The sequence below is a fragment of the Globicephala melas genome, chromosome 14, assembly GCF_963455315.2.
Source record: "Globicephala melas chromosome 14, mGloMel1.2, whole genome shotgun sequence".
Lineage (NCBI taxonomy): Eukaryota > Metazoa > Chordata > Mammalia > Artiodactyla > Delphinidae > Globicephala > Globicephala melas.
Window position 1 is genome coordinate 85,897,668 of NC_083327.1, and position 26,766 is coordinate 85,924,433.

Here is a 26,766-nt window from a genome sequence, read left to right on the forward strand (position 1 = left end):
GAGGAATTCAAGATAAACTTGCCAAAAAGCCGCAAATTCCCATCCCCAAAGTAAACCAACGGGCCTGCGTTTTTTGGGGCTGGTGACTTTTTGGACAGGGCAGAGCATTTCCTCAGGGCCAGAAGCACTGTGCAGACATCCCAGCAGATATGAGGGTGTATCTGCTTCCACAGAGCGGCCGTGAGCCATGGGTGAGGTGGAACGAGGCCATCGCTTCATCGTCACTGTTTTGAACAATTTTCTCAGAGCTTAGGAAAATCACACGGACGGAATGACTCCTCTTACACGGCTGCCTGGCTCCATCTGTCCCCAAAAGTTCTTTGAAGAGCAGGGTAGTGTCATGTGCTCCAGATGAGTTTGGGATAAGCCAGGATGGTCTGGTCACCATGACACCGGCTGGACCTGGGTCCTCAAGCGCCTCCAGGTCAGCTGAGCGGGTGAGTGGTGGACAGACCAGCTCTCGCTCCCTTGGAGGAAGAATGTACAATTTATGCCTTTTACAAAAATTAGATGATGCCTTTAGCAGAATGCTCCAGCTGTCACACACCAGGAAACGCGAGAAACTGGTAACTTGGATTTCCAGATCAAATATTTAATTTAGCAACGATTATAGAAGCCAAAGGCAGGATGGAGAGAGTGCCAAACTGGGATGTAGTTGTTATTCTTTTCCTATGTATTTACTTATTTATTTAGGCTGCACTAGGTCTTAGTTGCGGCATGTGGGATCCTTTAGTTTTGGCATGCGGGCTTCTTCGTTGCGGCACGCATGTGGGATCTAGTTCCCCGACCAGGGATCAAACCCCGGCCCCCTGCATTGGGAGCGCAGAGTCTTACCCACTGGGCCACCAGAGAAGTTCCCTGTTATTGTTTTCTGTTCTTGATGATTCAGGGTAAAACTACCAGCTCTCTCCTTAAGGTTTTGCAAATATTACAAAAGATTTGATTCTATTTATTTCTTTGATTTAAGTTTTGGTGACTGTAGCTTCCTTTCCCTTCTCCTTTCCTCCTTCCCCCCCTCCCTCCTTCCCCAAATGTTCTGCCTGGCCCCCAACTCTATATTTTCCAAAATGCTGAGTGCCCAGAGCTTTTGTTCCAGTGTTTTATGTAGAAAGTTACTAAAGGTGGTCAGTACCTACACGTCCGCTGGAGCAGAACATATTCATGATTTGCAAAATAGTTTTTTAACAGGTGACCTAATATCAAAGTCAATGGAACGGCCCCGCATCAGAGCTTAGAAGAGGCCTAGGGAGAGTGTCTGCGAGGCTGGGCGTGCCCGCCGGGGCCTGGGGCCCGGGCAGCCGCAGACGCGGCCGCTGCGTGCCCCACTCTTACCTTCACGGCGTACTCGGCGTCTGTGGCCATGTGCACACAGCGCTTGCATACGGAGTAGGCGCCCACCCCGATGTCCTCCTTGACCTCATAGCCATCGGTGAAGCGGGTGTTGTTCCCGTGTAACTGCTGCAGAGAGAGCGGGCGGGCAGAGAGCGCGATCAGGGGCCTCTCGTGCAAGGGCACCGAACGTGGTGCAAAGGAGGCTTCAGCCCTTGCACGTGGGGACACGGAGGCCAGGAGGTGGTGGCGTCCTCGGACCACAGTCACGGAGCTAGCTGGCCGTGGTTCCAGATCTCAGCCCAGCTTCCCCATCTGTCGGGTCAGGACCCTGTTCTCAGACACCCAGCACCCTGTGTCGCTGACCTGCCTGCTTCCCCACAAAGGTCCGAGAGGGGTGAGAGGTCAGACGTCCCCGAGACCGGGTGCAGCTCTGACGCTGGTGTCCAGAGCGGTGTCCGGACGCTGACGTCTGATTGGGAATCTGACCCCCTGACGCCCCCTCGCCACCCTCACCCTACTGACTAAGGGCGCAGAGAGCGTCACCCATTACAGTGGACGCTGCCACAGCAAGTGTCCACTCTAGACAAGCTGTGTCTCCCCAGAGGCCCTTGGGGAGAGAAGCATGGAAGCCCAACGCCATCTGCTGTGCCCTGCCTCGGCTCTTCAAGGAAACGTGGTCATGATCCCTTCTAAAATTCTCTACCTCTGCTCGTATTAATACGGTGGGAAACTCCTTATAAAAACAGCACCTTCACTGAGCCCCGAAGACTACATTTCGCGATGGGGATTGGTGCCCACAAACCCAGCCACTCTCTCGTGGTGCTGGCTCGACTCTGCACAGCAGAGGCCCCCAAGCGTGAGCCCTGCTGGGGCTCCAGCCACAGCCACACCACGATGACATCCTTCTCAGGACTCTTTCTCTCTTGAGGACGAACGTGAAGCACGGCTCAGATCACCATCTCAATGACCCCGGGGAGGCGGGGGGAGGAGTTCGTGAAGGAAGTGCACCCCAACTCGGCTGAGACAGCTCTCAGTCCACGGGTCACCTCCGTGCGGTCACCTCCTTGCCCCAACCCGCTGGGGGCGAGCGGAGCCGGGCTGTACGGGATGCCCTGCACCACGGGGGGCTGATTACCTGCACGATGGGGTGAACCGCGGCTTTGCGCAGATCCTGCTGCGAGGGCTCCTGCGCCAAGCTGGAGGCCACAAAACTGAATCCTCTAAACAGATGGTGAGCGTTGGCACTGGGGGGGACGCCAGGTGAGTCTGCAGGTAACAACCACAGAGTCAACAGCCACGACGTGGTGAGGTAACCCTGTGGGTGTGTGATGTGTGCCTGTGTGGTGTGTGTGTGCATGTGTGCACACGCACATGTGCATCTCTGTGATGTGTGTGTGTCAGGTGTGTGAGGTGTGCAGGTGTGTTAGGTGTGTGCATGTGTGCGTGGTGTGTGTTTGGTGCGTGTGGTGTGTGTGCATGTGTCAGGTGTGAGGTACGTGCGTGTGTGTATGTGTGTCAGGTGTGTGTGCATGTGTGTGTGTCGGATGTATGCGTCAGGTGTGAGGTGTGTATGTGTCAGGTTGTGCACGTGTGTGTTCGGTGTGTGTGTCAGGTGTGTGTGAGGTGTGCGTGTGTTAGGTGTGTGCATGTGTGCGTGGTGTGTTTGGTGTGTGTGCACATGTGCATCTGTGTGATGTGTGTGCATGTGTGTGTAAGGTGTGAGGTGCGTGTGTGCCAGGTGTGTGCGTGTGTGCATCTATGTGATGTGTGTGTGCATGTGTCAGGTGTGAGGTGTGTGTGCCAGGTGTGTGCGCACATGTGCATCTGTGTGATGTGTGCGTGTGTGTGCATGTGTCAAGTGTATGTGTCAGGTGTGAGGTGTGTGTGTGTCAGGTTGTGCATGCGTGTGTTCGGTGTGTGTGTCGGGTGCGTGCGCACGTGTGTGTTTGTCAGGTGTGAGGTGTGTGTGTGTCAGGTGTGAGGTGTGTGTCAGATGTGTGTCAGGTGTGAGGTGTATGTGTGTCAGATGTGTGTATGTGTCAGGTGTGTGTCAGGTTGTGCACGTGTGTGTTCGGTGTGTCAGGTGTGTGCACACGTGTGTGTCAGGTGTGAGGTGTGTGTATGTGGTGAGTGTGTGTGTTGGAGAATGGGGTGAAACGGAGATCAGACAGGCTGAATCATATGAAGCCACACTTTATTCTGGGCGGTGCCAGTGGTTTGATACCCGGCAAAAATACCCAGAACAAAACCTTGAGGGTAATCGTTGATCATCACTTACTAGATATTCATTCTCAGTGGCAACCCTCTGCCCTGCGCACTCCAGACCGAGCCCAGAGCCACCAGCAACCTCGGGGTGAGCCGTCACTCCTGGGCCAGGGCAGAGGAGGCCACCCTCTGAGTTTCTCAGGTCAGCAGGAACCGGGCACAGGGACACAGGCCCGGGCATTGGTGACTCTTCTGTCCCCCCGCCCCAGGCCTGAGGAGCTCGAGGGCAGCACGCAGGGTGCTCTGCTCCCAGGGAGCCTCAGGGAGCCCTTCAATCGTGACCCCTCTAAGCTCTGTCCATTTGTTTGAAGGCCTGACTGCTGTTGAGGTGGGTCCCAGTTCAAGTTTATCATTAAGGAAAACAAAAGGATCACAGATTGGTGGAGAGAAAATATTTGCATCATATACAACAGACAAGGGACCAAACTCTCTACTATGCAAAGAGCTCCCAGAGATCAATGAGAAAAAAGGAACATGCCCAGAAGAAAAATGGGGGCAGGACTCAGATACCGACTGCTCTCCCACCTGAGAAGGTGCTCAGTCCCTCTAATGGGGGCACGTACACATTTAACCGGGGTAACACTTTGCCTAACAAATTAGCAAAATGTAAGGTAACCAGTTGCATGTAGGTTTGGCTGGGGCTGGACATTGCGGTGGTAGGTGGGAGCCTAAGCTGGCATAATCTTTGCAAGGTAGAAGTGGAGTTATCTACCAAAGTATAAAATACACCTGTCTTTTGAAGAGCAACTAGACTTTTATGAATTTATCTGACAGAATTACTTTCAAAAATGCTTAGAAATAAATGTAGAAAATGTTTGTCTTGGTGTAGATATATACTGATACAATGGCATATTACTCAGCCTTTAAAAAGAATAAAATAGTGCCATTCGCAGCTACACGGTGGACCTAGAGATTATTATACTAAGCGAAGTAAGTCAGAAAGAGAAAGACAAATACCATATGATATCACCTGTATGTGGAATCTAAAATACGACACGAATGAACCTATCTACACAACAGAAACAGACTCACAGACATAGAGAACAGACTTGTGGTTGCCAAGGGGAAGGCGGGGTGGGGAACAGAATTACTGGGAGTTTGGGGTCGGCAGATGCAAACTATAGTACGTAGAATGGATAAACAACAAGGTCCTACTGTATAGCACAGGGAACTATATTCAATATCCTGTGATAAACCATGATGGAAAAGAACATGAAAAAGAATATATATATATGTATAGCTGAGTAACTTTGCTGTACAGCAGAAATTAACACAACACTGTAAATCAACTACATGTCAATAAAATTTAAAAACAAACAAAATGTGATCTTTAAAAACTCTAAAAAAAGAGAAAAAAAGAAAATGTTTGTCTTAGCAATATTTGTAATAGCAAAACAAACAAACAAACAAACAAAAACTGGAGACAACCTAAATATTCACCACTGAGGAAACCATGCACAAGACCAACAACGTTCATGCGTGCAGGTAACACTAGTTAAGACTACGATACCCGGGATGAGACACGGCTGTGTGAACTGACACAATAGTCTGTCAAGTCAAAAAAGAGAAAACAAGCTGTAGAACGTACACACTGTAGGAAAAAATGTTTTTTTAATTTTTTAAAAACTTTTTTTACATCTTTATTGGAGTATAATTGCTTTACAATGGTGTGTTAGTTTCTGCTGTATAACAAGGTGAAATCAGCTATATATGTACTAAAACACATTACAATAAACTCATAAGCAATATATAACAATATGATAACATAAATTCTATCACTTAGGCATTATATATATAAATCTATAATAATACATAAAGTATATAATGTGGATTTAAATGTTCGTTACAACGTACATATGTAACATTTAAATCCATATTATATAGAAAACTCCGGCGGGTGGGACTGGAAAGGCCATAGGGGTGGGTGTTTGCTTTTCTACTACCTTTTTACCTGGTCTTGATACTTCACTTTGATGTGGAAACAGTACACTAAAGCTTCCATGGTGGGGCAGGTGGCTGGGGGCTTGGAGGGTGAGCTGTTGCAGAGAATGTGGGTTTTATTCCTGAGCATTTTATTTTGAGGGAAAGGCGACTGGGGCGCTCCTTCCACACCTGAGAGCTACACCACGAGCTGCGTGATGTGGGATCTCTCCCTGCAGATAAGCGGCCGACCCGGCGGCCCACACGGCTCTTCCAGGAAGACCTTGCCAGGTGACAGGGGGCTTCACGTGCCTGGCCCACCGCACCTTCAGCATCTTGGACCACGAGGGAGAAGACTTGGGTCTCAGCCCCGTACCTGTTACCTAGCAAAGAGCTCCGGAGTCACCCCGGAGCTAATGAGATCAGAGCTGACTGTGTCTGGAAATAAGCTGCGAGGCCAGAGAAGCTTAATTAAAAAGCACAAGGCTCGGCTGAGTCATTTTTAGAATCTGGAAATGATGCACCGCAGGACAGCAGAGGCAGCAGGTGTCCTCTGAAGACGCTGGGCTTTGCTCCCGGGCTGGCTTTGCGCTTTGCCTTGCTTCGCCCTGCACGGAACCCTGGCTTTGAGGTCTGCCTGCTCTTAAAAGTCCCCCAGGCTACCGCTTCCTGCCCTAGGTCTGCACAAGCACAGGGATATAGCACCGATTCAGCCACCGTCAAGCCCCGAGGCGCAGGTTTTAGATGCAAGAACTGGAGCCCGTCCCAGGAACTAGTGTGAGCTGTGCAAAGGTTGAGGGCCGAGTGCATGGAGGCTCAGTTACAGCACCTGGGAGTGTGTGTGTGTTGGGGAGGTACTGTCCGGTGAACTTGAACTGATACACCTTCCCTAGTGAATGGAAAGTCTGTAGATCAAATAAGGAAGGACTTTCAACCATCAAGGAGGCGTGAAGCCCAGGGCCATGCCTGCTGTGCCCGGGCTGCCTCTCCCTGCTCAGACCAAGAGATCAGCTGAGGTTCACATGTACTTCACGAGAGGTTGTCACAGCCAACACTGGGTCCGTGTAGCTAGATGGTGACCACGTGGTAGGTGGTATCAACGGCATTTAACACGCTTTATAAGTGGCTAGGGAACGTCGATTCTTAGCTCGGTACTAAGAGAAGAGCAAAGATGTGAGTTGGATGAAAGGAAATTTAAAGCTGAGTACAGTCAACCTTCGTTGATCCTAGGAGTGATTTCTGACTTGTGCAATACGTTTCTGGGTCTTTAAATCTTAGAGTGGCATCTCCCATCGGTCAGCAGGCTCTGATGGGCAGCTGGTGTGTCTTCAGGGAACATCCACCAGCTTCAGCATCGGTTGAAGTTAAAAAGGAAAGACTTTAAGGCCACTACAAAGAATTCCGACAGGCAGCATCCGAGTCTCACGCAGGATGTGGATTACCCGCTGTTTCAGAATCACGTCACCTCTGCTGCCCTTTAAGAGCCGTGCGCTCAGCTCATGTGCTTAGAAAATTCTACTCTCTTATAAATATAGAGAGAGAATGACTACCTCCTCAAAGGCAAAATGTGTCCTGCAATAAGTTGACTTTAAGTACAACTGATTGGAGAAATCCAAATAGTAAGGAGTAAAAAAGCCATTTCTGGACGTCATTAAAATGCATGGTGTCTAATGACGTTTTCCTTCGGCTAATAATAAAATAAATTTGAATTCTCTGTGCACAAAACGTTCATGAGGTGCTAAAAAAAAAGCCTGCTAATCTCACAGGCCGACTAGGTCGGAGTTTAAATTCTTCATGGATAACACAGAAAGCAGGTAAAGGCGAATAATTTCGAGTTGGCTGTATGAGCATTTTCTTGCTAGGCAGCACAAACATGGTCTTTATTTCAGTATTTTAAGCACAGAGTCCGAATGACGGAAACCCTCGGTGAAACAGTGCACATTTCATTAAGGACCGGGAGGTCGTGTGGGTGGTGGTCACAGGCAGTGTCCTTTGTCAGGGTTAATCGTTTGTGTTCCTTTACATTCAGGTAAACCACAGGAGGAGAAAGAAAGCGACCTGCTCAGGTGAGCTGCGGGCACACCCGGGATGGAATCCCCAATCCTTCCCCATCTTTCCAAACTCTGAAGCTAAAAAGTAATCTGATTCTGTGAAGTGGTCAATTTTGTCAACAGGAAGGACTGACCCCAACACCCAAGAACCTTCTGAGGCCGTTGAGAACTGGAGAAACACTGGACCGTCTCTACTAGAGAGGACAGACCTAGATCTCCACCTCCTCGGCAGCCATGGTACATCTAGCAGCAGCGATTACCCCAGACTGTGACAGCAGGCATCACCCTAGCTCTGTCCCTGAGGACAGTCTTAGTTTTATCTGGGGGCTGCAGGAGGACCCGAAAGAAATGAGTGAGCGTCTGCGTCCCGACTCCCTCATTGATAGCCCCCCAGAATTTGCTTCTTTCTCGGTCCTGGAGCCCCTGCTGTGTGGGTCAGGAGATGCCCTGGGACCACCAGCGGCCCCATGGATGCCCCCAACCCTCTGTGTTTGCACAGAGCTCACACCCCTAATGTGCCCGCCCCCGGCGTGTGGGACACAGGCTCTCACCAACAGCTTAAACCAGAGGGGGCCCAGTGGACTCTCTGTTGCAACTTTATCTACTTGATGTCTTCTATCTGACCATCTATTTGTTTCATGATCCTTTTTTAATCACAGAAAATTTTAGATGCAATAACAGTGAGAAAAGCATGGGAACCCCCCGTGGGCACATCACACAGCCCCAAGAGCTACCAACTGGCTGAACTTTTCCCACCCATATCTCCAGAAGGGGCATGTTAATTTGTTTTTTAGACAAAATCACCATACCTTCACTGGGATGAACTGAACCGTGCCCCACAAAATTCACGTGTTGAAGCCCAATGTGGCAGTATTTGGAGAAGGAGTCTTGCGGAGGGTAGTTAAGGTTAAATGAGGTGATGAGGGTGGGACTCTGATTCAGCAAGACTGATGTCTTTATAAGAAGAAGGGACACCAGGGACTTCTCTCTCCTTCTCCTCGAGCACAAAGTAAGGCCATGTGAAGACACAAAGAGAAGGAGGCCGTCTGCAAGCCCAGAAGAGAGCTCTCACGGGAAACCAAGATAAATTTCTCTAGTTGAAGCCGTCCAGTCTATGGTATTTTGTTATGGCCGCCTGGGTAGACTAGGACAATTACCGTATCTAAAAAAGGTAGTATTAATTTATCCATATCACAAAATGACAAATTTTAAAGGGAGCTGACCAGTTCTGATTGAATTTGGTAGACCTTAGGAGTAATTTAAGACGTATCATAGAGGCTAAGTACACAAGTCCATCTGCCGTGCCGAGACACAGTAGCTGATGCAACTTTTCAAACAGGTGTTTGTTTTTTTGTACGAATAAGAACAGTAGTCCACACATTAACAGACAGGCTCCCTCTTCCCATAAAACCTCCCTAATTAAACAAGAGATTTTCATTGTCTTGAGGTTCTTTTCTCGAGCTTGCCCGGGTGTGTCCCTCTGACAGGTGGACACTGGATTGACAACTTAGGCCAAGAGGCAGCATGAGGTGGGCAGGGGATACAGAACACCTGGGAAATTTCCCAGCTGGGTGTTACCCGGGGGCTAACTGATAAGCAGTTCTATCACGTAAGCCTTTACTACGAGCAGAGGAACAAGAGGACTGAGGACTGTATCCCATGGAAGCGCCCTTGAACACGGCGCTCTCTGGCTCCTGGATGCCTGTCCCTACCTGGCCAGGTTGGAGGACCCGCCATGGGAAAGACACACAGGCCCGCCCCCCTCTCCCTGCCTGCACGCACCTGTGGGCGTCCTCGCCGTGAACTCGGGGTCGAAGTGGAAGGTGTCCTCTGGCCTGCCCACCGCCGGCTTGAAGGGCGGCTTGATCTCCTTCCTGTACAGCTTCTGCGTGGACAGCAAGACAGGGCGCTGAGGGCCAGCAGGGAGAATGCGGGCGGGAAACCCATCTGTGCCACCTGCCAATCAGGTGCTAGCACACGGCAGCCCCTCCCAGAGCTCTGCCACGTTTAGTAACGCACATAAAATATGATATCTGTTGTATACGACACAAAATACAGTTACACAGTTTACAAAGAGGCATAAAAGCCACAGTTCGAGGGAAAAGGGTCTGGGGACATCTAAGTATTCTTGATTTTAGGGCAATGGTTTTCAACCTCTTTCGGGCAGCAGAATCTTCTTCTTCAAGTAAAATCTGACAGGACAGCTACGCCCTGCCCCACCCCCAGGTAACAGCGAAGAGCCCTGCTCCTTGGCAAGTGCTTCCCGCCCCGGCGACCTCGGAGCCAGCACCCGGGACCCTGCTCTGCGGGGACACAGACCCCATCCAGGTCCTTCCTCACCCACACCCCAATGCCTGTGCACCTCCCTGGGGCACCTACTCCGGCTGCCACCAAATTTGGGCATCCAGACCCCTCTGCTCAAGTCGAGGGGCTGCGTCGGGCTCTTGGGTTTAGTTACATTTTTGTGCACTTTAAGGGCCTGACGAGCACGAACCAGAGAACTGGCCACGTGTGGCGCTGCCTTCGGTGGGATGCAGAGGCCACACCCTCACGTGCACCGTTCCAAGCCTCGCAGGCCCAGCAAGGACCCCTTCTGCTGGAAGGGGTCCTGATCCAGGACTGTTTCCCGGCTGGAAACACCAGGCTCAGGCACTTTTCGGAGCTCCTGTTTCACCAGGTCTGGACTCAGGACCCCCCCCACCCCCCCGTCGGGGGAGTCTGGAAATGGAGCCAGTGACTTGTGGAGATCCGCTCTCAATCTTTCAATAACACAGTAAAGCAGATTTTGTCACCCGAGTTTCCAGACGAGGAAATAGGCTAAGATTAGGTAAGACCCCCTCCAGGGTCAAGGAAGACGAAGGGGCAGACGGGAGGAGGGCCTGGGTCTCCAGACTCTTCCCATCCCAGGGGAGACCCCGCCCAGAGCACAGCCTTCCAGAAGGCGCCGTCAAACAGCTGCACTGACCGGTGGCCGCTGGCTCCCTCCCAGGGCTCAGAGCAGCCAGGGCTGCAGGTGCCATGTGGAGCTGGGGGGGGGCGGGGGTGGGGCGCAGTGCACTTGGGAGCCACCGGAGGAGAAAAAACGAGTTAATTCAGTGGAGCATTATTCGGTCATTTCCTGCCCTGGGTGAAGAGATGTCATTACGAATTGAGTTACTCTATAAACCCTTTCCAGATAGACAGAGGATGCCTTCCACGCGGACACACCAGTAGGGTGGGAATGCACTTCCCTGATGCATGCACTTGTCAGGGGAAGTCTAATAAGCAGGGGCGAGCTCGGCACCCCGCTTCAAATGCTGCCCAGCCTGGCCTGCGGGGCTCGGCTCTCCCCTCCCACCAGCGATATTTGAGCTGGGTTATTAAATAAATATATGTCCTGATCCAGTAAAAATCACATCCTCTCCCTCTGCCTTCACGAGTCCTCCTGTAACTTCCCAGAGAAGGGGGAGGGACGGGAATCTCCACCGCAGCAGGACTCCCGCTTCTATGACGAGGGGGGATCTGTTTACAGGAGAGATTTCCATTATAAAAACACACGTGTGGCTGCCAGAGGTGGGGTGGGGCTTGGGAGAGTTTGGGGAGGGGGGTTGGAGCAGCTGAAACGGGCCCAATGAAAGGAAGAGGATCGAAAGGTGCAAATTTTCAGTTATAAAATAAATAAGTCCTGGGGATGCACGGGACAGCCTGGTGGCTACAGTTCCTAAGACCGTGCTGCAAGTTCACAGGAAAAAACCCTCTTATAAGCGTGCGGTGATAGATTTTAACTAGACTTACTGGGGTGATCACTTCACAATGCAAAGATCAAGTCATTACGTTGTACACCTGAACCTAACATAACGGTTTTTTAATTTTAATTTATTTTTTTACTTTTTATTTTTCTTTTTCAAACAGTTTATTTGTTGTTTAGCTTACAAATGACCAAGTTTTTTTGGAGGGGGGTTGTTTTTTGTTTTTTACAGCCCATGCTGTCTCTTTTTCTAAAATTTAATTAATTTATTTATACAGCAGGTTCTTATTAGTTATCTATTTTATACCTACTAGTGTATATATGTCAATCCCAATCTCCCAGTTCATCCCACCACCCGCTTTCCCCCCTTGATGTCCATGTTTGTTCTCTACATCTGTGTCTCTATTTCTGCCTTGCAAACCGTGAACCTAACATAATGTTATATGTCAACTGTATCTCCACACACACACACACACACACACACACGCAGAACTGGTTGTCATTTCATGGAAATGAGAGACATTTTGCATCTGAAGGCTGACGCTCATACATTTCAGTTCCTCTCCCCACCCCAACTCCCAGGCCGATCCTTCCACTTGCCTCCATTGACTGCAGCTCACTGGTCCTGGCTGGGAGGCTGACCCCTTGGGAGAAGACGCAGCCCCTGACTTCCAACTCCTCAGCCATAAGGAGAAGAGTTCGTCGGAATCAGACTGTCCCCTGGCCGTGAGCTGCTGTGGACTTAGTTTGGGTGGAGAGCATTGCACCCTTTTAATTGAAGTATCTAGTGATGACTCGGGAAGCAAGAGAGGACGTGATACCCGGGGTTCCCTGCCCAGGACGGTGCCCGGCTCACGCTTGCCCCACCCTGCCCTGTGCAGAATCCCAACTCCAGACGCCCACCAAGCCAGTCCCAGAACCCGGCGTGCAGCGTGTACAACCTCTGGCTTCACATGGCAACGTGTGCAAGCACATGTCTGTGTTTCCTTGCATTTTCCAAACCGCCTCTGTAAGCCTGTGCCTCAGCTACGGAGAGCCTGACTGACCCGAGGCACAGTGTGGAAGAAAGCTTCCCAAGGCTTGCAGGAGGGCAGCAGGAAGTCCTCTCGAAGACCCCTCTTCACCCCGACACTGGTCCCTGCAGAGACAGAGCCTGTGAGCGTCATCTGCCCACCGGCCCCCAGACCTCCACCCTCTCTGTCTCCGGAGGTTGTTGCGGTTTCATCCTGGTTTCAAGTGGGCAGCAAAGAGCTGTGTAGGCCACCTGGGGTGTTTGGTCACCCTGCCCTTCGGATACACCCTTGTGTTTGCTGCAGTCTTAAAGGCCTGTCAATGTCTTCCTGTTACTGGATAAACATTTTGGAAAGTGCTAATATGTGTTATTCTTATACATGTTTTTTCTTTCTTTCCAGGTGTCCAAACCTAGGAGTGGGTTTGAGGATTTAGGGAAAAGGTGACCTTGCTTCTCATTCTGTAATGTCCGCTGCTGTGCACGGGGTCAAATGGAGAATGAACAGTCAGGTGCATTTTGTGGACTTTGAGCTTGACGAGACGCAGGCATAGTTCTGACCTAGATTCCCCTTTCTGAGCCTCTGGAACAATTTACCCCACACTGATGGAAGGAAAGTGGGATCATGACCAAATGCACCAGGCATCACTTTAAATCGTGGCATTTGTCCCAGGATCTCGGGATGATGATCTCAAGTTGCAAGTTGTAGCAACGCTGGAACGGATTTCACAGCGCACGTGTACAGGCTGGGATGCTCTTTGCAGGTGCATCCGAATTCTACTTATACCTAAAAGACCTTCAGGGGACTCGGGAAGGACAGAGGGAGCAAAATAAAAATAGCAACTGGATAATGAAGAGAAGACTGATTCTAGTTCGGGGTCACAGACCTAATGTCTGTTTTCTGCCGGCACTTTTGGCTCCGGGCATTTCAAAATCAACATGCTCCAATTAGGCAAAGGGCACCGTTAGAGATGATTCCTGAAATAGCACCGCAGAAATGATGCAGATCCAGATGCAGAGTGACGGCAGGACAGGAGGAGGAACGGGAAGAATTTCAATGACTGCAGCATGCCGTGGGCAGATCTGGGGCTTCTGGTCCACGAGGTGCAGAGCTCTGCTTCCACTGGTGACCCCACCGTGAGCTGCTCCAACCCCAGTATCTGGATTTACAAAACCCCCGAGCCAAAGGGCGATTAAGTCTTTGAACAAAGACACCTGTTGGCTCCTTGGAAGGGTGAGTTCTCCTGGTGTACTTAACATGGAAGTAGATCGACAGCAATCTTCCAGTGGGCCGTGGAAGGGGCCCACGCACGGCGAGATGCCAAGCAGCAGCGGGTAGCTCCCGGGACCCAAACCGGAGGGGTCCCCCCTCTGCGGCCCGGAGCCCCACTCTCCTCCTGCCAGCCCACACGGCCGGCGATCTGGGGGCTCTGCACACGATGCCAGGTCGCCCAGGGATGGGGTGCACTCCTCTCACTGCCTTGGGTTCAGTTCCCCCCGGGGAATCCCTCCCATCTCACACCCACCAACCGGTGATGTGCTTGGAAGGGTTTCAGAAAGTAAAAAGAACAGCACAAGACACTCCCAGCGTTAATAAAAGTGACTGGAAGAATGAGTCGTCATAGTTACAGGGCGGGCCTTGGCTGTGGAAGCGTGATTCCCACTGCGAGGGGAGCCCGGCTCACGGGGCCCGGGGTGATTAACTTGGACGAAGCTTATTTGGGGTCTGTGCTCATTTTTGTGTTCTCGGCACCGCTCCAGCCACGGGGGAAAAGTAAACGCAGCTTCTGTGCCCGACTCTCCCATCACCGGCTGCAGAGGCTTTCAGTCTATAATTAACTTGTAATTTTTCATTTCTCCTACCGCAGGGAGCGAGCTTTCAGGGAGGATGCCTCCTGGGCAGGTGCTAATTGCTGGGCTCTGAGGACAAGGTGATGGCAGAGCAGGACAAACGGGGCAGCGCCCCCCACGTGCAGTGTCCCTGGACTCACTCTGCCCCAGCAGGAAACCCGAACACCCCAGGGAGAAGCGCAGGACGACAGGTATTTACTTAAAAAACCAGAAACTTCTGCTGGCAGTTCTGGGTCACAGAAGGAAGCAGAGGTGAAGTCATATCCTTATATGTCCCAAGCTGGATCCTGAGGCCGGCTCTGGGGTAGAGTCGGATAGTCAAGGAGATGCCTTGTCACTGTCACTCTGAGCATCTGCCTGGCAGTGGGAAGGCCCGTTGGTACTAACAGTTTTTGCAAATGCATCTCCCTCCCCTGTGGTTTCCAGTTATCTAAGCTGCCGAAAGCAGAACGAGCGCATCTGGACAAATCTATCCCGTGCACGTCCTTCTAAAGCCGGGGCCGGTCACTGGCCAGGACCCAGCGGCCCCCACGGGGCTGACCAGCTCGTGCCGGGGCTGGAGAGGACGAAAGCTCATCATCCCGGGAAGGGCCCGAGCGGCTGGAGCGAGGCTGCGGTCCCAGGAGATCTTTGCTGGGAGGACTCCCTCCCACCTCCCCCGCTCCCCCCTTGTCAATCCTCCTCAAATCTCTGCGGCGTCACCCCCTCCCAGACGGGACAGCCCCACCGCACGCCTCTTCCGCGGCTGGATGACGGCACGCCTGCACCCCCGGGACCTGAAGCAGCTTGAGGACAGCTGTGTCTTTGCATCGTTATGTCCCGGACACCTGCTCACCTTGACACGGGCGAGCCCCAAGTAGTCATTAAATACACCAATGAGCACAAAAGTGGTCTCTCAGTCCTCCCTACCTCTGGCTGCCTCATCCAGAGCGAGGGATGCAATGGGATCCTCGCACGCCTCTGGCCCTGTCTGGCCATCCTCGGGGAATGGAAATGACAGGAGGTGAGGCTGTCTGAGTGCCTCAGAAGGGTCTCTCTCAAAAACCAAACCAAACCAACAAGAGATGAAACGAAACGCTAAAAGCAACGGAAGAAACTTCCCAACCTAACTCCAGCCTGATTGCCCTGACATGACGCAGAAGCACCACCTCCTTGGTACAGGAAGCCAGGGGCTTTGCGCCGACCACAGAGCCAGGCCCAGCCGTGCACCAGGGCTGCTCTAAATGGCCGGGCGCCTCAGCTCGTGCTCAGAGCTCACGCAGACCTGGGCTTTCTGGAACGCACGGGAACCCGGCCTGCAGTGTTCCAGGGCCACTGCGCTGTGAAAATCCCACGCACCTCACGAAGCTGACTTGGATCCCCCCGTGACAAGCCCCTTCTTCGGCGCCGTCCTGGGGTGAGCATCTCCCCAGCACCTGCCCACGGCCCCCCTTCCAGCCAGGCTCTAGTGTTGAGCGGTGTGGCCGCCGGGACCCCCTCCTTCCCCTTCTGTGCTGGTCCCTTCCCACTGCAGCCCCTGCCCCAGCGATGCTGTCCCTATTTCCCAGGCGCCTCACGTCACCAGAGAGTCACCAGGTTTCTCTCTACTCTTACCTCTGAAACCGAGTCTAATTGTGTGCACATATTCTATCACTGGCATCTAAAAGTAGGTTAGCAAACTACTGCCAGTCGGAGTGCTTCCTGGGCTGAGGTGGGGAGCGGAGGAGAGGCTGCAGGAGTGAGGCCGGGAAGCTCGGCGAGCAGCGGGTTTTACGTGCCGTTTGTGCGAAAATGTCCCCAGAGGTGAGACCTGGGGCGGGGCCTGCCCACCCACCGGAGCCGAGGCGCCACCCCTTCCCGAGGCCGCGGACACCCCACACTCCGCGGGGAGGGGGGCGGGCAGACACGGGCACTGCCCTCTGCAGCATAGAGAGACTTTCACTTTGTAAACATTCTGGTCAAATCCTAGCTCAGGAAAAGAAAACCCCAAAGCTAAGAGCTGTGCTTACCCAGTGGGAAAGGACCAAGGACCTGCTCCCAGAGGAGGCCTGCCGCCTCCAGACGGGGAGCCTGGCCCGGTGGTCGGCTGGCGCCCCGGGAGCCGCCCGCCCTGACCCTCCCCCGCAGAGCCAGCAGCCGGGCGCCGGGGAGGTGAGAGTCGGGAACTTCTGAGCCGGCGTCCAGCTCCACGCCGCGTCCAGTCGGGCGGCTGGGAGCGCTGGACCCGGGGTCCTCCTTGGTGGGGGGGGGGGCGCAGTCCACATCCATCCGGCAGCGCGGAGCCGGCGACGTCCCCTGACTCTGACCCGACCTGCTCGGGCCCCTGAGCTCTCCCCAGCAGGCCTGACTGCTGGATTTGTCTGGACCCTGACCCGGCTCAGCAAGAATCCTGGTCGGTGGGTTTAGCCGGAGGCCCCTTACCCTGGTGCTTCCTCTCAGTCCCTTTCTGGCCCCTGACACGCCCCCTCCTTCCTTGTTGTATTCGGAGTTGAGCCCCATCTCTCTCCCGACGGCTGGACCCCCTACCCCCCTGCAGTGGTCCCCACGCCATCTCGACAGCCCCCCGAGCGAAGTCTTCTTTATGTCTTTAACAAGCGTCCCGAACGGCTTTGTCTTTTCTGGTCTGGACAATGCTTTTCTGCAGCAGCATCTACAGGACTGCTGAGTGCGGGCGTGATCCCGTTTAGAGGCAGGGAGCAGCACCGAATCTGGGCGCCCAGAGGCCCCAAACTGAAAGCTCTGTGCAGCCCGGGAGCGGCCGAGGGGCCCCTTCAGCCTTCTGCTGGGCCCAGGGTGGCCTCTGCTCTGCCCTCAGGGAGGTGGCCCGGCTGCAGGGCCACTGAGGCCGGCCGGTCTCTGACAGGGAAAGTGTGGAAGGGGTTCCAGGCCTGGAGCCGCAGGGAAGGGGTGGCGGTCCCTGGTCTGCGCCGGGGAAATGCCTGCGCGTTCAGAGCCCCCTGAGGGAGCGCGCTCCTCCAGGTGACGGGTCTATACTGACCTCGGGTTTGTACCCAGCAGCTGCTGACTCCCCTGCCCCACCTCCCTGTGCTTTCTGTGCAGTCGGGACCCTGGCCTGCAACTTACGTTCCAGTCGATGGTGACAAAGAAAGGGTGGCGCTTGATCTCCTCCACGCCGTCCAGGCCAGCACCTGCCGTGACCACAGAGCAGAGATGAGCATCAGAGCAAACCCGTGACTGCAGTTCTGACGCAGCAGGGAGGGGGCTGGGGTCCTGACGCCCTCCAGGGGGAAGGAGCCCCCAGCTGCGACCTCTCCTGCCAGCTGCCCCCTCACAGCCCATAGAGGCCACCACTCAGCCCTGCAGAGCTGTGACCAGGTGAGGTGGCAGAGAGGGGGGCGGGCAGGCTAGACCCTCCTGCTGCAGGTGTGGGCGTCCGGGCAAGGAAGCGGAGGCCCATCCCAGCCTCCATCAGAGCCAGCATCAGGCCGGGCCTTCCAGAGGATGAGAAAATGCAGGCGAGGGCAGGGTGGAGGCCACAGCGCAGAGAGCCTTGTACGGCTGCTCTGGGGCTTACAGGGAAGGGGAAGGAAGCCAGGGCCTGGAGAGGCCGTTTCTAGCACGACGGGAACCTGGAGAGAGACGGAGGTGGCCTGTGTCCACCTGGGCCTGCGCGAGACAGAGGTTTCTTGTCACCTGGACACTGTGTACAAACAGTGCTGCTTCGCCGGCTCCTTCTGCCTAATCTCTCCCTGGCTTGTTGCTTATGTGAAGTCCTGAGCCCCAAGGGAGGAGGGATGGGTGAGGGCGTGCAGAGGACTTCGGACACCTAATGGTAGACACATGTCATCACGCACTTGCTGAAGCCCGCAGCTACCCCTCCCAGAGTGAACCCTGATGTGAACCGCGGGTTTCAGGTAGTAACGACGTGCCGATACTGCTTCACCACTTCTAACAAGCGCATCAAATCAGCAAAAGCTGACGCCAGGGGACACTGCGTGCAGGGGGTGACGGAGCATGTGGGACTCGCTGTACCTTCTCTTCCATTTTTTCTGCAAACTTAAAATGCCTCTAAAAATAAGTCTATCAATTAAAAAAAAAACCCAAACCAAAAATCAAACAGCCAAGCCCTAAGGCTCCACGAGGTCTGCGTTTTCTCCAGGATGGGAAGGTGAGTCAGGGAGGGGCCGGGAAGCAGCGGAGATGCGAGAAGGGGTGGCAGGCGGCCTCGGGCCGGGCGACTCCTGCTCCGGCTTTGTCTGGGGAAACGGGTCCTGCGTCTCAATCGACCAGGTCGTGCGTGAGGCCCACACAGGCTTCCCGGTTCTGCACCCCGAGCGCCGGGGCCCAGCCCCGCCCCGTTCAGAGGCTCGGCCCGCGTCTGCCCCACTAGGCTGAGCCGCCCCCCTCATCCCCGGGAGGGAGGCAGGCGGCTGGGAGGCCGGAAGCAGGAAGGTGTGGAGGACAGCGCGAGGCCCCCCGAGCCGCCGTGGTCACTGTGGAGCCCCCTGCCCGGCCTTGCCGTCCAGCCTGAGAAGCGGGAGGACCCTCTCCCCGGACGCCGGGGGTCCCAGGAGACACAGCCCGCTGTGGGCTCATGGCTTCCCGTTGTCATCTCCAGCCCTGTTTCCTGGTCAAAGCCGTGACATGGGCAGAAAAGGAGGCGCGAAGCTGCCCGTGGCATCGGGGTCACCTCTAGGTGGACGAGGGCCCAGCTAGCTCCCACTCCCTGGGGAAGCCTGGCCAGGCCAGCACCCTGGGAAAGAGGAGCCCCTGGCCTCGTCACCACGCTGGGCTCCGGTGACCTGGTGGTTGTCACTTTGGTACGCAAATGGACGAACAAGGGGAGGAAGCTGTCAGCCCCAGAATTTCCCCCTCTAGGGACACGGGGAAGTGGCGCGGGGCTGACACACCACAGGCGTTTCCCCCGCTAAATGCCACCAACACCCAGTGCCCTGGGCACCATCCCTACTCTCTAGATAAGGAACCAGCCTGAAGGAGGCTGGGTAACGTGCCCAGGACCAAACCGGAGTTTAGGAGCAGAACCGGAAGACAGATTCCGCTCCCCGTCCCAGAACCCCACCCCGACGTGTGTATCCAATTTGGCCTTTCTCCTGAGACATTAGGATATAATAATAAATACATATTTTGGTCTTTGTCTCGGGCTCCTGGCCAGAGCTCCTAAGACGCTCGTAATTTCCTGAGTGGTAAGAATGATGGAAGCATCTCCTGTTTTTTTTTTTTTTGGCGGTACGCAGGCCACTCACTGCTGTGGCCTCTCCTGTTGCAGAGCACAGGCTCCGGATGCGCAGGCTCAGCGGCCATGGCTCACGGGCCCAGCTGCTCCGCGGCATGTGGGATCCTCCCGGACCGGGGCACGAACCCGCGTCCCCTGCGTCGGCAGGCAGACTTTCAACCACTGTGCCACCAGGGAAGCCCGCATCTCCTGTTTTGATGTCTGGCTTTGGTCACTGGCTCCTGGAATGGCTCCAGGCATGAAAGAGGCATCTCTTGTTATTCATAATAAGCCCCTCTCAAGCACACCTGAATTTGTCTTAATGAGGTGACTTGTGGAAAGACCCTAGAGACGGAGCCAACCCCGTGACGAGGCCTGGAACTTTCATCCACGTCTGACGAACTCGCCCACACGCCCCAACCGCAGGGAGCAGAGAAGGGCCGAGACTGAGTCCAGTCGCCAACGGCCAGGGATTGAATCAATCACACCTACATAATGGAACCTCCAACAAAACCCGAACACCAGGGTTAGGGGAGTTTCTGGGCTGGTGAACAACCAGGAGGGTGGCTCCCCCCAAACCCCAAAGGGACAGAAGCGGCTGGGCTGGGGACCCTTCTGGACCTCGCCCTATGCACCTCTTCATCTGGCGGTTCATCTGATCTTGTAGAACATCCTTTGTAATACATTGGTAACAGTAACTCACTAAAGCACTTTCCTGAGTTCTGTGGTCTGTTCTCGTGAATTCTCACAGCTGAGGAGGGGGTCTTGGGAACCCTGGGTTTACAGCTGGTGGGCCGGAAGCACATGCACAACCTGGCACTTGGGACTGGCATTGGAGGTGGGGTGTCTGGTGGGAGTGACCCTGACCCTGGGGTCCGAGATAACTCTGGGTGGTCAGTGCCATAACTGAGCTGAACCGTAGGACACACAGTCGGTGTCTGCAGAGAAGTGGAGGATCAGTTGGTGTGGAAAACCCCACACGTCTGGTGTCAGGAGTGTTGTTATGAGTAGAGAGAAACAGTTTTATTGAGGACCTCATGCTGAGGACCCTCCGGATGTCCGTGTCCATCCCTTGCTGTGTAAACCCCTGACCTGAGTCCGGAGATCTGGTGTCAGCCTGGGCATCCCCAGCTAGAGGCCCTCCACAGGTGCCCAAGCGGCTGCTGGAACAAGATGTCGAGAATGAACAGTCTGGCTTCGCGCCCACCTGCGTGCAGCCCTCCTTTGATGGAGACCAGAGCTCGGGACTGAAAAAGCCTTCTGGCCACGACGATTAAAGAGAAATGAAAACCCGCCTCTGATTTGTACCTCTTCCCGCTCTTTTTGGTGAACACGGGTTGCGTTGCCAGAAGCTCTGCGGGTTAGTCGAAGGTGGGAGGCTGCTGCTCACATGCTGAGCCCAGGGAGAGGCACCTGTACAGCGACTCACTGACTGTGTGACTTTGAAACATCTACTTTGCATTTTGTACCCACTGCATTTCATGCTCATTCGTCATTTGCAAGAATGCCCTGCAAGAATCAAAATGAAGTAAAACAGAAAGGAAATACAGGTGTTGGTGCAGCTACAGTTGTTTGCTGGTTCCAGCTGGGCTGTCTCGGGCGCCTACTCAGAACATTTTTGTCTGCATCTTCGTTCTTCCACTGCAGTGAGATTTTGCACCACGTTCGTGCTTCGAGGCCTCAACAAACACTCAAGAGCGAATTAACACTTTGGTTATTACTCAAAAGTTCCAGGTGTTCCAAGGAGGCGAAAACGTAAAAGAGAAAGAATTTCTGCACAGAGTTCTCTAGAGCCTTTGTCAACCTTCCTAGGGCACACTGGGTCATTATTTCGGATTCTAGTTCTATTTATCCTCTCCTGAAACATGTTAAAAGAGTCTACTTTGTGCTGGACAATTCCTTTTTGTTTAATACATTTGACAAACGGCAGCGAGCAGAGGTCCGAGCTGGGACAGTCCAGAGATCGTGTCTGTGTCTGTCTCTGAGTCTCGGCTGACTTGCTGTGGGATCATCACCAAATGCACTGAAGTCTCACTCTGTCCCCAAGAGGGCTCACGAAGAATTGGCAAGGACAGGTACTTGTGGACAGAAACGTGGAGAGCGGAAGAACAGCATTCTCTCTACGCAGTTTGGCGAGTCTCGATTAAGATCCCCAATGCCTGGCAAATACGCAGAAAGACTGCGTACTGACTGGGGCAGCAGATTCAAGAGTTCATGCTTATTCTCTGGTGTAGGAACATTTAATTACTTCTGTTCCGAACGCTTTTGGGCTGTCTTCCTGAGCCTCTGTATCTGGACCCCCGTCTCGATTTCTCCGCGTTGGTCGAGGGGTAGCTTTGCATCCCACTCGAACTGTCTTCCACCGGCACGTGGCTGGAAAACGCAGTGCTGTGTCTGAGGCTGGGACCTGTTCTATGGCCCTGGGTACCTGCAGCCCTTCCACCTCACATTTTTAACGAGGCGACCCCGTTCCTTTCCTCCTGGGCTTAATCATCAACGGGCTTCCACTTTCACAGTAAATCATCCCCAAAAGGTTTGGGGATTGGCCAAAAATGTTTTGCTTGAATCTTCCTGTCCACAGATAGCTTTGGGAAACGTTTAATCCCTGGACCCTTTGTGACTCTGTTGAAATATTTGTTTTCGTCGTTTGAGAGTCACACAGAGTCCCTCTCTAATTCTTTTGGGCATGTTCAGAGTAACCTCACGTCTGGCTCCTTTCCTTGCATACTTTGTGGGTCTGGTCTACCGGACCCGCACATCCTAAAGGCCAGTCCATAACCACCCAGTATTTGAACACCAGGTCTGCTTTTTCACTTCTCAGTCACTTATAGATCATCTACACATCTTTAGCCTTAAAGTATTGTCGGTCAGCTTGAAATTTCATTTACTGTTTAAAATCTTCGCTTGGCGTAGCTTGTGTCTTCTGGGACCTGCTGGCTGAGGCGGGGGCCCGGCAGCACCCTCAGGGCTGGCTTGGGACCACCAGCTCCAAGCCAGGGGCTGGGGCGTTTGCTCAGCCTTGACCAAGCCGTCAAAGGCTGGCCCTTTCCAAGAGGTCACAGCGATGCCCGTGGGACTGGAATGAGATGGTTGGAGCCCAGAGCGGACTGTGTTTGAAGTCAGATCAGGAGAGCACACCCTCTGGAGATCGAGTCTGGAACGGAAAATGGAAACACGAGAAACAGAAGCCCTGGGCGAGTGGACGGGCCCTGCCCACACGTGTTCTCCAGTCACGTGTAAACTCCAGCAGTAGTTTACCGGCTGTGCTGTTTTATGCTCACGGGCACGTCTAACGCCTTTCTAACCTCTGCCCCGTGTGCCCCCAGGAGTCCAGCATGTCCAGGACTTAAGTTACAGATGCTCACAGGGCTGAGCTAGAGACGCCCCAAGAGGGTCTTTCTCTAATTCACGACTAGAACGATCGATCCTCTGAGAAACAAGACTGCCGCGCTCCGCCTGCCGCGTCCTTCCGAGGGTCCCGACCGGGGGACGTCGCAGCCCCGGCCTGGCCCAGGCCACTCCGCCTGCCCTGCCCTCCCAGCCCCCCACCCAGGCCGCCTGGAGGGCACGCATGCTCTCACGTGCTAGTCTTCTCCGCTTCTGCAACGGCGCCTGTGGCGTTTCTCGGGCCCAGAGCTCACGCCCCCCGCTGCCCCTCCCCAGCACACGCACAAGCCTGCAGATGCCGCCCAAGGGCCCCAGGCAGCCCTGCCAGGCCCGGCCCGGGTGGGGGCCTGTCTGCCTTCTCCATCTGTCTGTCCCTCCAGCACCGCCCTGGCCCTGCCCCCGCCCCTCAGCCCCTGCGTCCTGCCCGGAGGAGGGGCCTCCCTCTGGCTGGCTCCTCAGGTGTCTCAGGTCTGCAGGGGAAAGGCGGGGGGGGATCTCTACACGAGATTTCTGGCCTCTTTGCCCACACGGCTGTGTTTCCCACGCGGCAGCATCCTCTACCTGTGTGTCACCAGCACCTGCCACAGGTGCATGGGGCACCTCACTGAGCAGTGCACACTGCAGTCAGCGGTGGGCTGGAGACCTAGACTCGGACGCTTTGGCTGAGGGCAATGCATCTTAAGGGGACAACGGGGGGGAAACGCCAGCTCTAGCCTCGGCAGCCATGCCGCCTTGGGCAGGTGATCTGGGGCGAGGACCTCGGTCTCGTCACCTGCCGAGCGTGTGACACCAAGCAGAAGAACCTCTGCCGTTTCTTCCACTGCAGATGCTGTGGACACCCTCTCGGAGGCGCTGAACTGGGATCCTCCAAATTCAGACGGCGAAGTCCTAACCCCAGAACCTCAGCACGTGACCTTACTTGGAAATGAGGTCGTCGCAGATGTGATTAGTGAGAACCTCTGCCGTTTCTTCCACTGCAGATGCTATGGACACCCTCTCGGAGGTGCTGAACTGGGATCCTCCAAATTCAGACGGTGAAGTCCTAACCCCAGAACCTCAGCACATGACCTTACTTGGAAACGAGGTCGTCGCAGATGTGATTAGAGAGGATGAGGCCACACTGGGGCAGGGTGGCCCCGGATCCAGTATGACCGCTGTCCTGATCAAGAGGGGAAATCTGGACAGACAGGTCTCTTCCACAGTTCAAGTGTCAAGAGACAGAGATCTGGGCTGATTTGAAGGTAACGTGGTTAAACCACAGATCTACGTGAGGAACCGGGGTTTGGGTGAGGCCTTCTGATACTGACGGACTCCCCAAATGGCCAGTGGACTTTTCGGGGGGGAGTCAAGAACAAGGCTCAAGGCGATCAGAAGGGGAAGAGTCCCAGCCTCCCAGTCTAGCTCCCTGTGCAGACCAAGATTAATCTACTCGACATAATTTCCCCACCTTAAGGCTAAAGATTTTCAGGCAATTAAATTTAGTAGCTGACCCGGGTCAAGTTGGGTGAGCAATAATTCCGACTATAATTTCTTCTTATGTGAGTCTGGACATCTTGGATATGAAATACTGCTGCAGGATGGTCCATAACTCCTGGAAAGCTTTATGATAATTCACTTTAGAAATTATCTGAAGGGCAATTTTTGGTCATGGATGGGCCATTTTCCATGCTTCTGTGGGCTCCACTGGGCTAGTATCTTTTTTTTTTTTTTTTTTTTACGGTACACGGGCCTCTCACTGTTGTGGCCTCTCCTGCTGCGGAGCACAGGCTCCGGACGTGCAGGCTCAGCGGCCATGGCTCACGGGTCCAGCCGCTCCACGGCATGTGGGATCTTCCCGGACCAGGGCATGAACCCGCGTCCCCTGCATCGGCAGGCGGACTCTCAACCACTGCACCACCAGGGAAGCCCTATCTCTGCTTTTTTATGCATTTATTTGTCAAACACACTAGAGTGTTTCCTACGTGTCAGGCACTGGTCCAGCTCTTTACGTCTTCCTAACAACCCTCTGAAGAGGTTCTGCTATCACCCTCAGTTCACAGGGCGGGAAAGCAGGCACAGAGAGGGGCAGCCATCTGCTCAAGGTCGCCCAGCAAGTACCTGCTGGGGGGGTGGATCCCCGCCCCTCTGCTTGGTGCTGCCACTCAGGGCTCCTTGCTAGCTCCCTCCCCCGCTCACGTCTGTGCTCCCTCCACGTTCCAGCAGCCCCCCGGCTCCTGTCCCTTGAGGTCTTCCCCCACTCTTTCTCATGGCAGCCGAGGGGTGTTTGTGTGCCCTATCTTTTACCATCCCAGAGGCCCCATGAGAACGAGGGCCATAGTTTTGCTCCACTGTTTCCCCAGCGCCAGAGCCTGGAAAGTATCAGGGAACCGGTGAAGGTGTGTGTGTTTCTGGGTCACATATACATCGTCCCTCTCCTTCCTAATTAAAGGGCCCTTAGTATCTGCCGACAGGAAGGCAGGCCAGGCCTCAAGCCCCCAACGAGTCCACACTCTTGCCATCTGCCCGTCTGGGCAGCTCCGAGGCCAAGGATGGGTTCCTGCACCACACAGGAGTCTCTGAATATCCCGTGTTTCTCTCAAAACCAAATTTTACAAAACTAGGCTTTTCATCATAAAACGAGTGTGTGTTATGGATTAAAGAATCAGCCTATTGACGTGTCTGGGGTGAAAGGAAAAGCTCACCTCCCCACCCGGCCCTCCACACTCGCTGCTAACAGCTACTTGTGTGTTTCCAGAAATTTTCTTTGCTCCCGTCCCTCCCTCCTTCTAAAAGTAGGATCATTCTGGACATTTGCTATTTTTCCTTAACTCTTCGTTTCTGGCTGAGACGCATCTCCGAGCCAGTGGTGCAGACCTGCCTCACCTCCCGGGTAGATGGACCCCGCTTCCCTGAACCGTCCGTCGGTGGTGGGAACGTGGGCTCCTTTCTTCCCCTCCTTCCTGCACTAACAACATTGTGTATGTCTCTGGGTACTTGTGCGACTACGTCCTAGGAAACATCCCAGAAGTGGAATTACTTGGATGAAGAGTACGTGCTTTACTTTGACAGACATTTTCAACTGATGTATGGAAAGATCGGGGCAAAAGCACCTCCTGCCGAGGCTTCCTCTGTCCTCACACCTCACCACAGTGGATGGTTCCAGACATGGGCCGCCATGCCGGCTCGAGAGGCTAAAACGGTCCAGAACGTTTCTACAGTTAGGAAGAGGGCACAGCCCCTGTGGAAGATGGTCAGGTGGCTCCTCAATAAATTAAGAATAGAATTACCACAGGATACAGGAATTCCCACTTCTGGAACTCAGGGTCTTGAAGAGCTATTTGCACACCCATGTTCGTAGCAGCGTTATTTACAACAGCCAAAATGTGGGTCAACCCAAATGTCCACGGACGGAGGACGGATGAGCACAGTGCGGTACACCCGTTCCACGGAATATTATTCAACTTAAAAATTAGGGAAATTCTGACATCTGCTACAATACGGATAAATCTTGTGGACATCATGCTAAGTGAAATAAGCCAGACACGAAAAACCAAATTCTGTATGCTTCCACCGACATGAGGCCCCAAGGGGAGTCAAAACACAGAGACAGAAAGCAGACGGGTGGGGGCCAGGGGCTGGGGGAGTGCGAGTGGGGGTTTCTTGTTTCATGGGGACAGAGCTTCAGTTTTGCAAGACGAAAAGAGTTCTGTGGATGCATGGTGTTGACGCTGCCCAACACTGCAAATGTACTTGACTACTGACCTGTGCCCTTAAAAAACGGTTAAGATGATACACTTTTTGCCATGTGTATTTCACCACAATTGGAAAAGACAGGAGGGGGCTAAGATATCACAAAGAGCTGTACAGGCACTCACTGGTTAAAAAGTATAGCAATTATGAAAAGCAAGAAAAAAATTGCTCTGGCTATAGCCGCTTTACGACATAGGGAGGTCTTTAGGTAAACACTGAAACCCTCACCTCATGCTTGGGTCTGATAAATACACCATTTTATTCCTCAAGACTGTGATTTTATGTATTATCTTTCTTGTGTTTTTCTAAATCTTGATACTTT

At 53.7% G+C, this 26,766-nt stretch overlaps 1 protein-coding gene across 3 annotated transcripts in view; it reads right to left on the reverse strand.

Moving 5' to 3' along the window:
* Window positions 1-26,766, reverse strand: part of RPS6KA2 (ribosomal protein S6 kinase A2) — a 351,085-nt gene that overhangs the window by 21,891 nt on the left and 302,428 nt on the right. For all 3 annotated transcript variants that reach the window (XM_060283916.2, XM_060283917.1, XM_030852958.2), the window contains 4 exons: window positions 17,219-17,283; window positions 9,351-9,453; window positions 2,468-2,598; window positions 1,333-1,458 (listed from right to left, as the gene is read on the reverse strand). In XM_060283916.2, coding sequence (XP_060139899.1) covers window positions 1,333-1,458; window positions 2,468-2,598; window positions 9,351-9,453; window positions 17,219-17,283 — 425 coding nt within the window. The remainder of the gene's footprint in view (window positions 1-1,332; window positions 1,459-2,467; window positions 2,599-9,350; window positions 9,454-17,218; window positions 17,284-26,766) is intronic.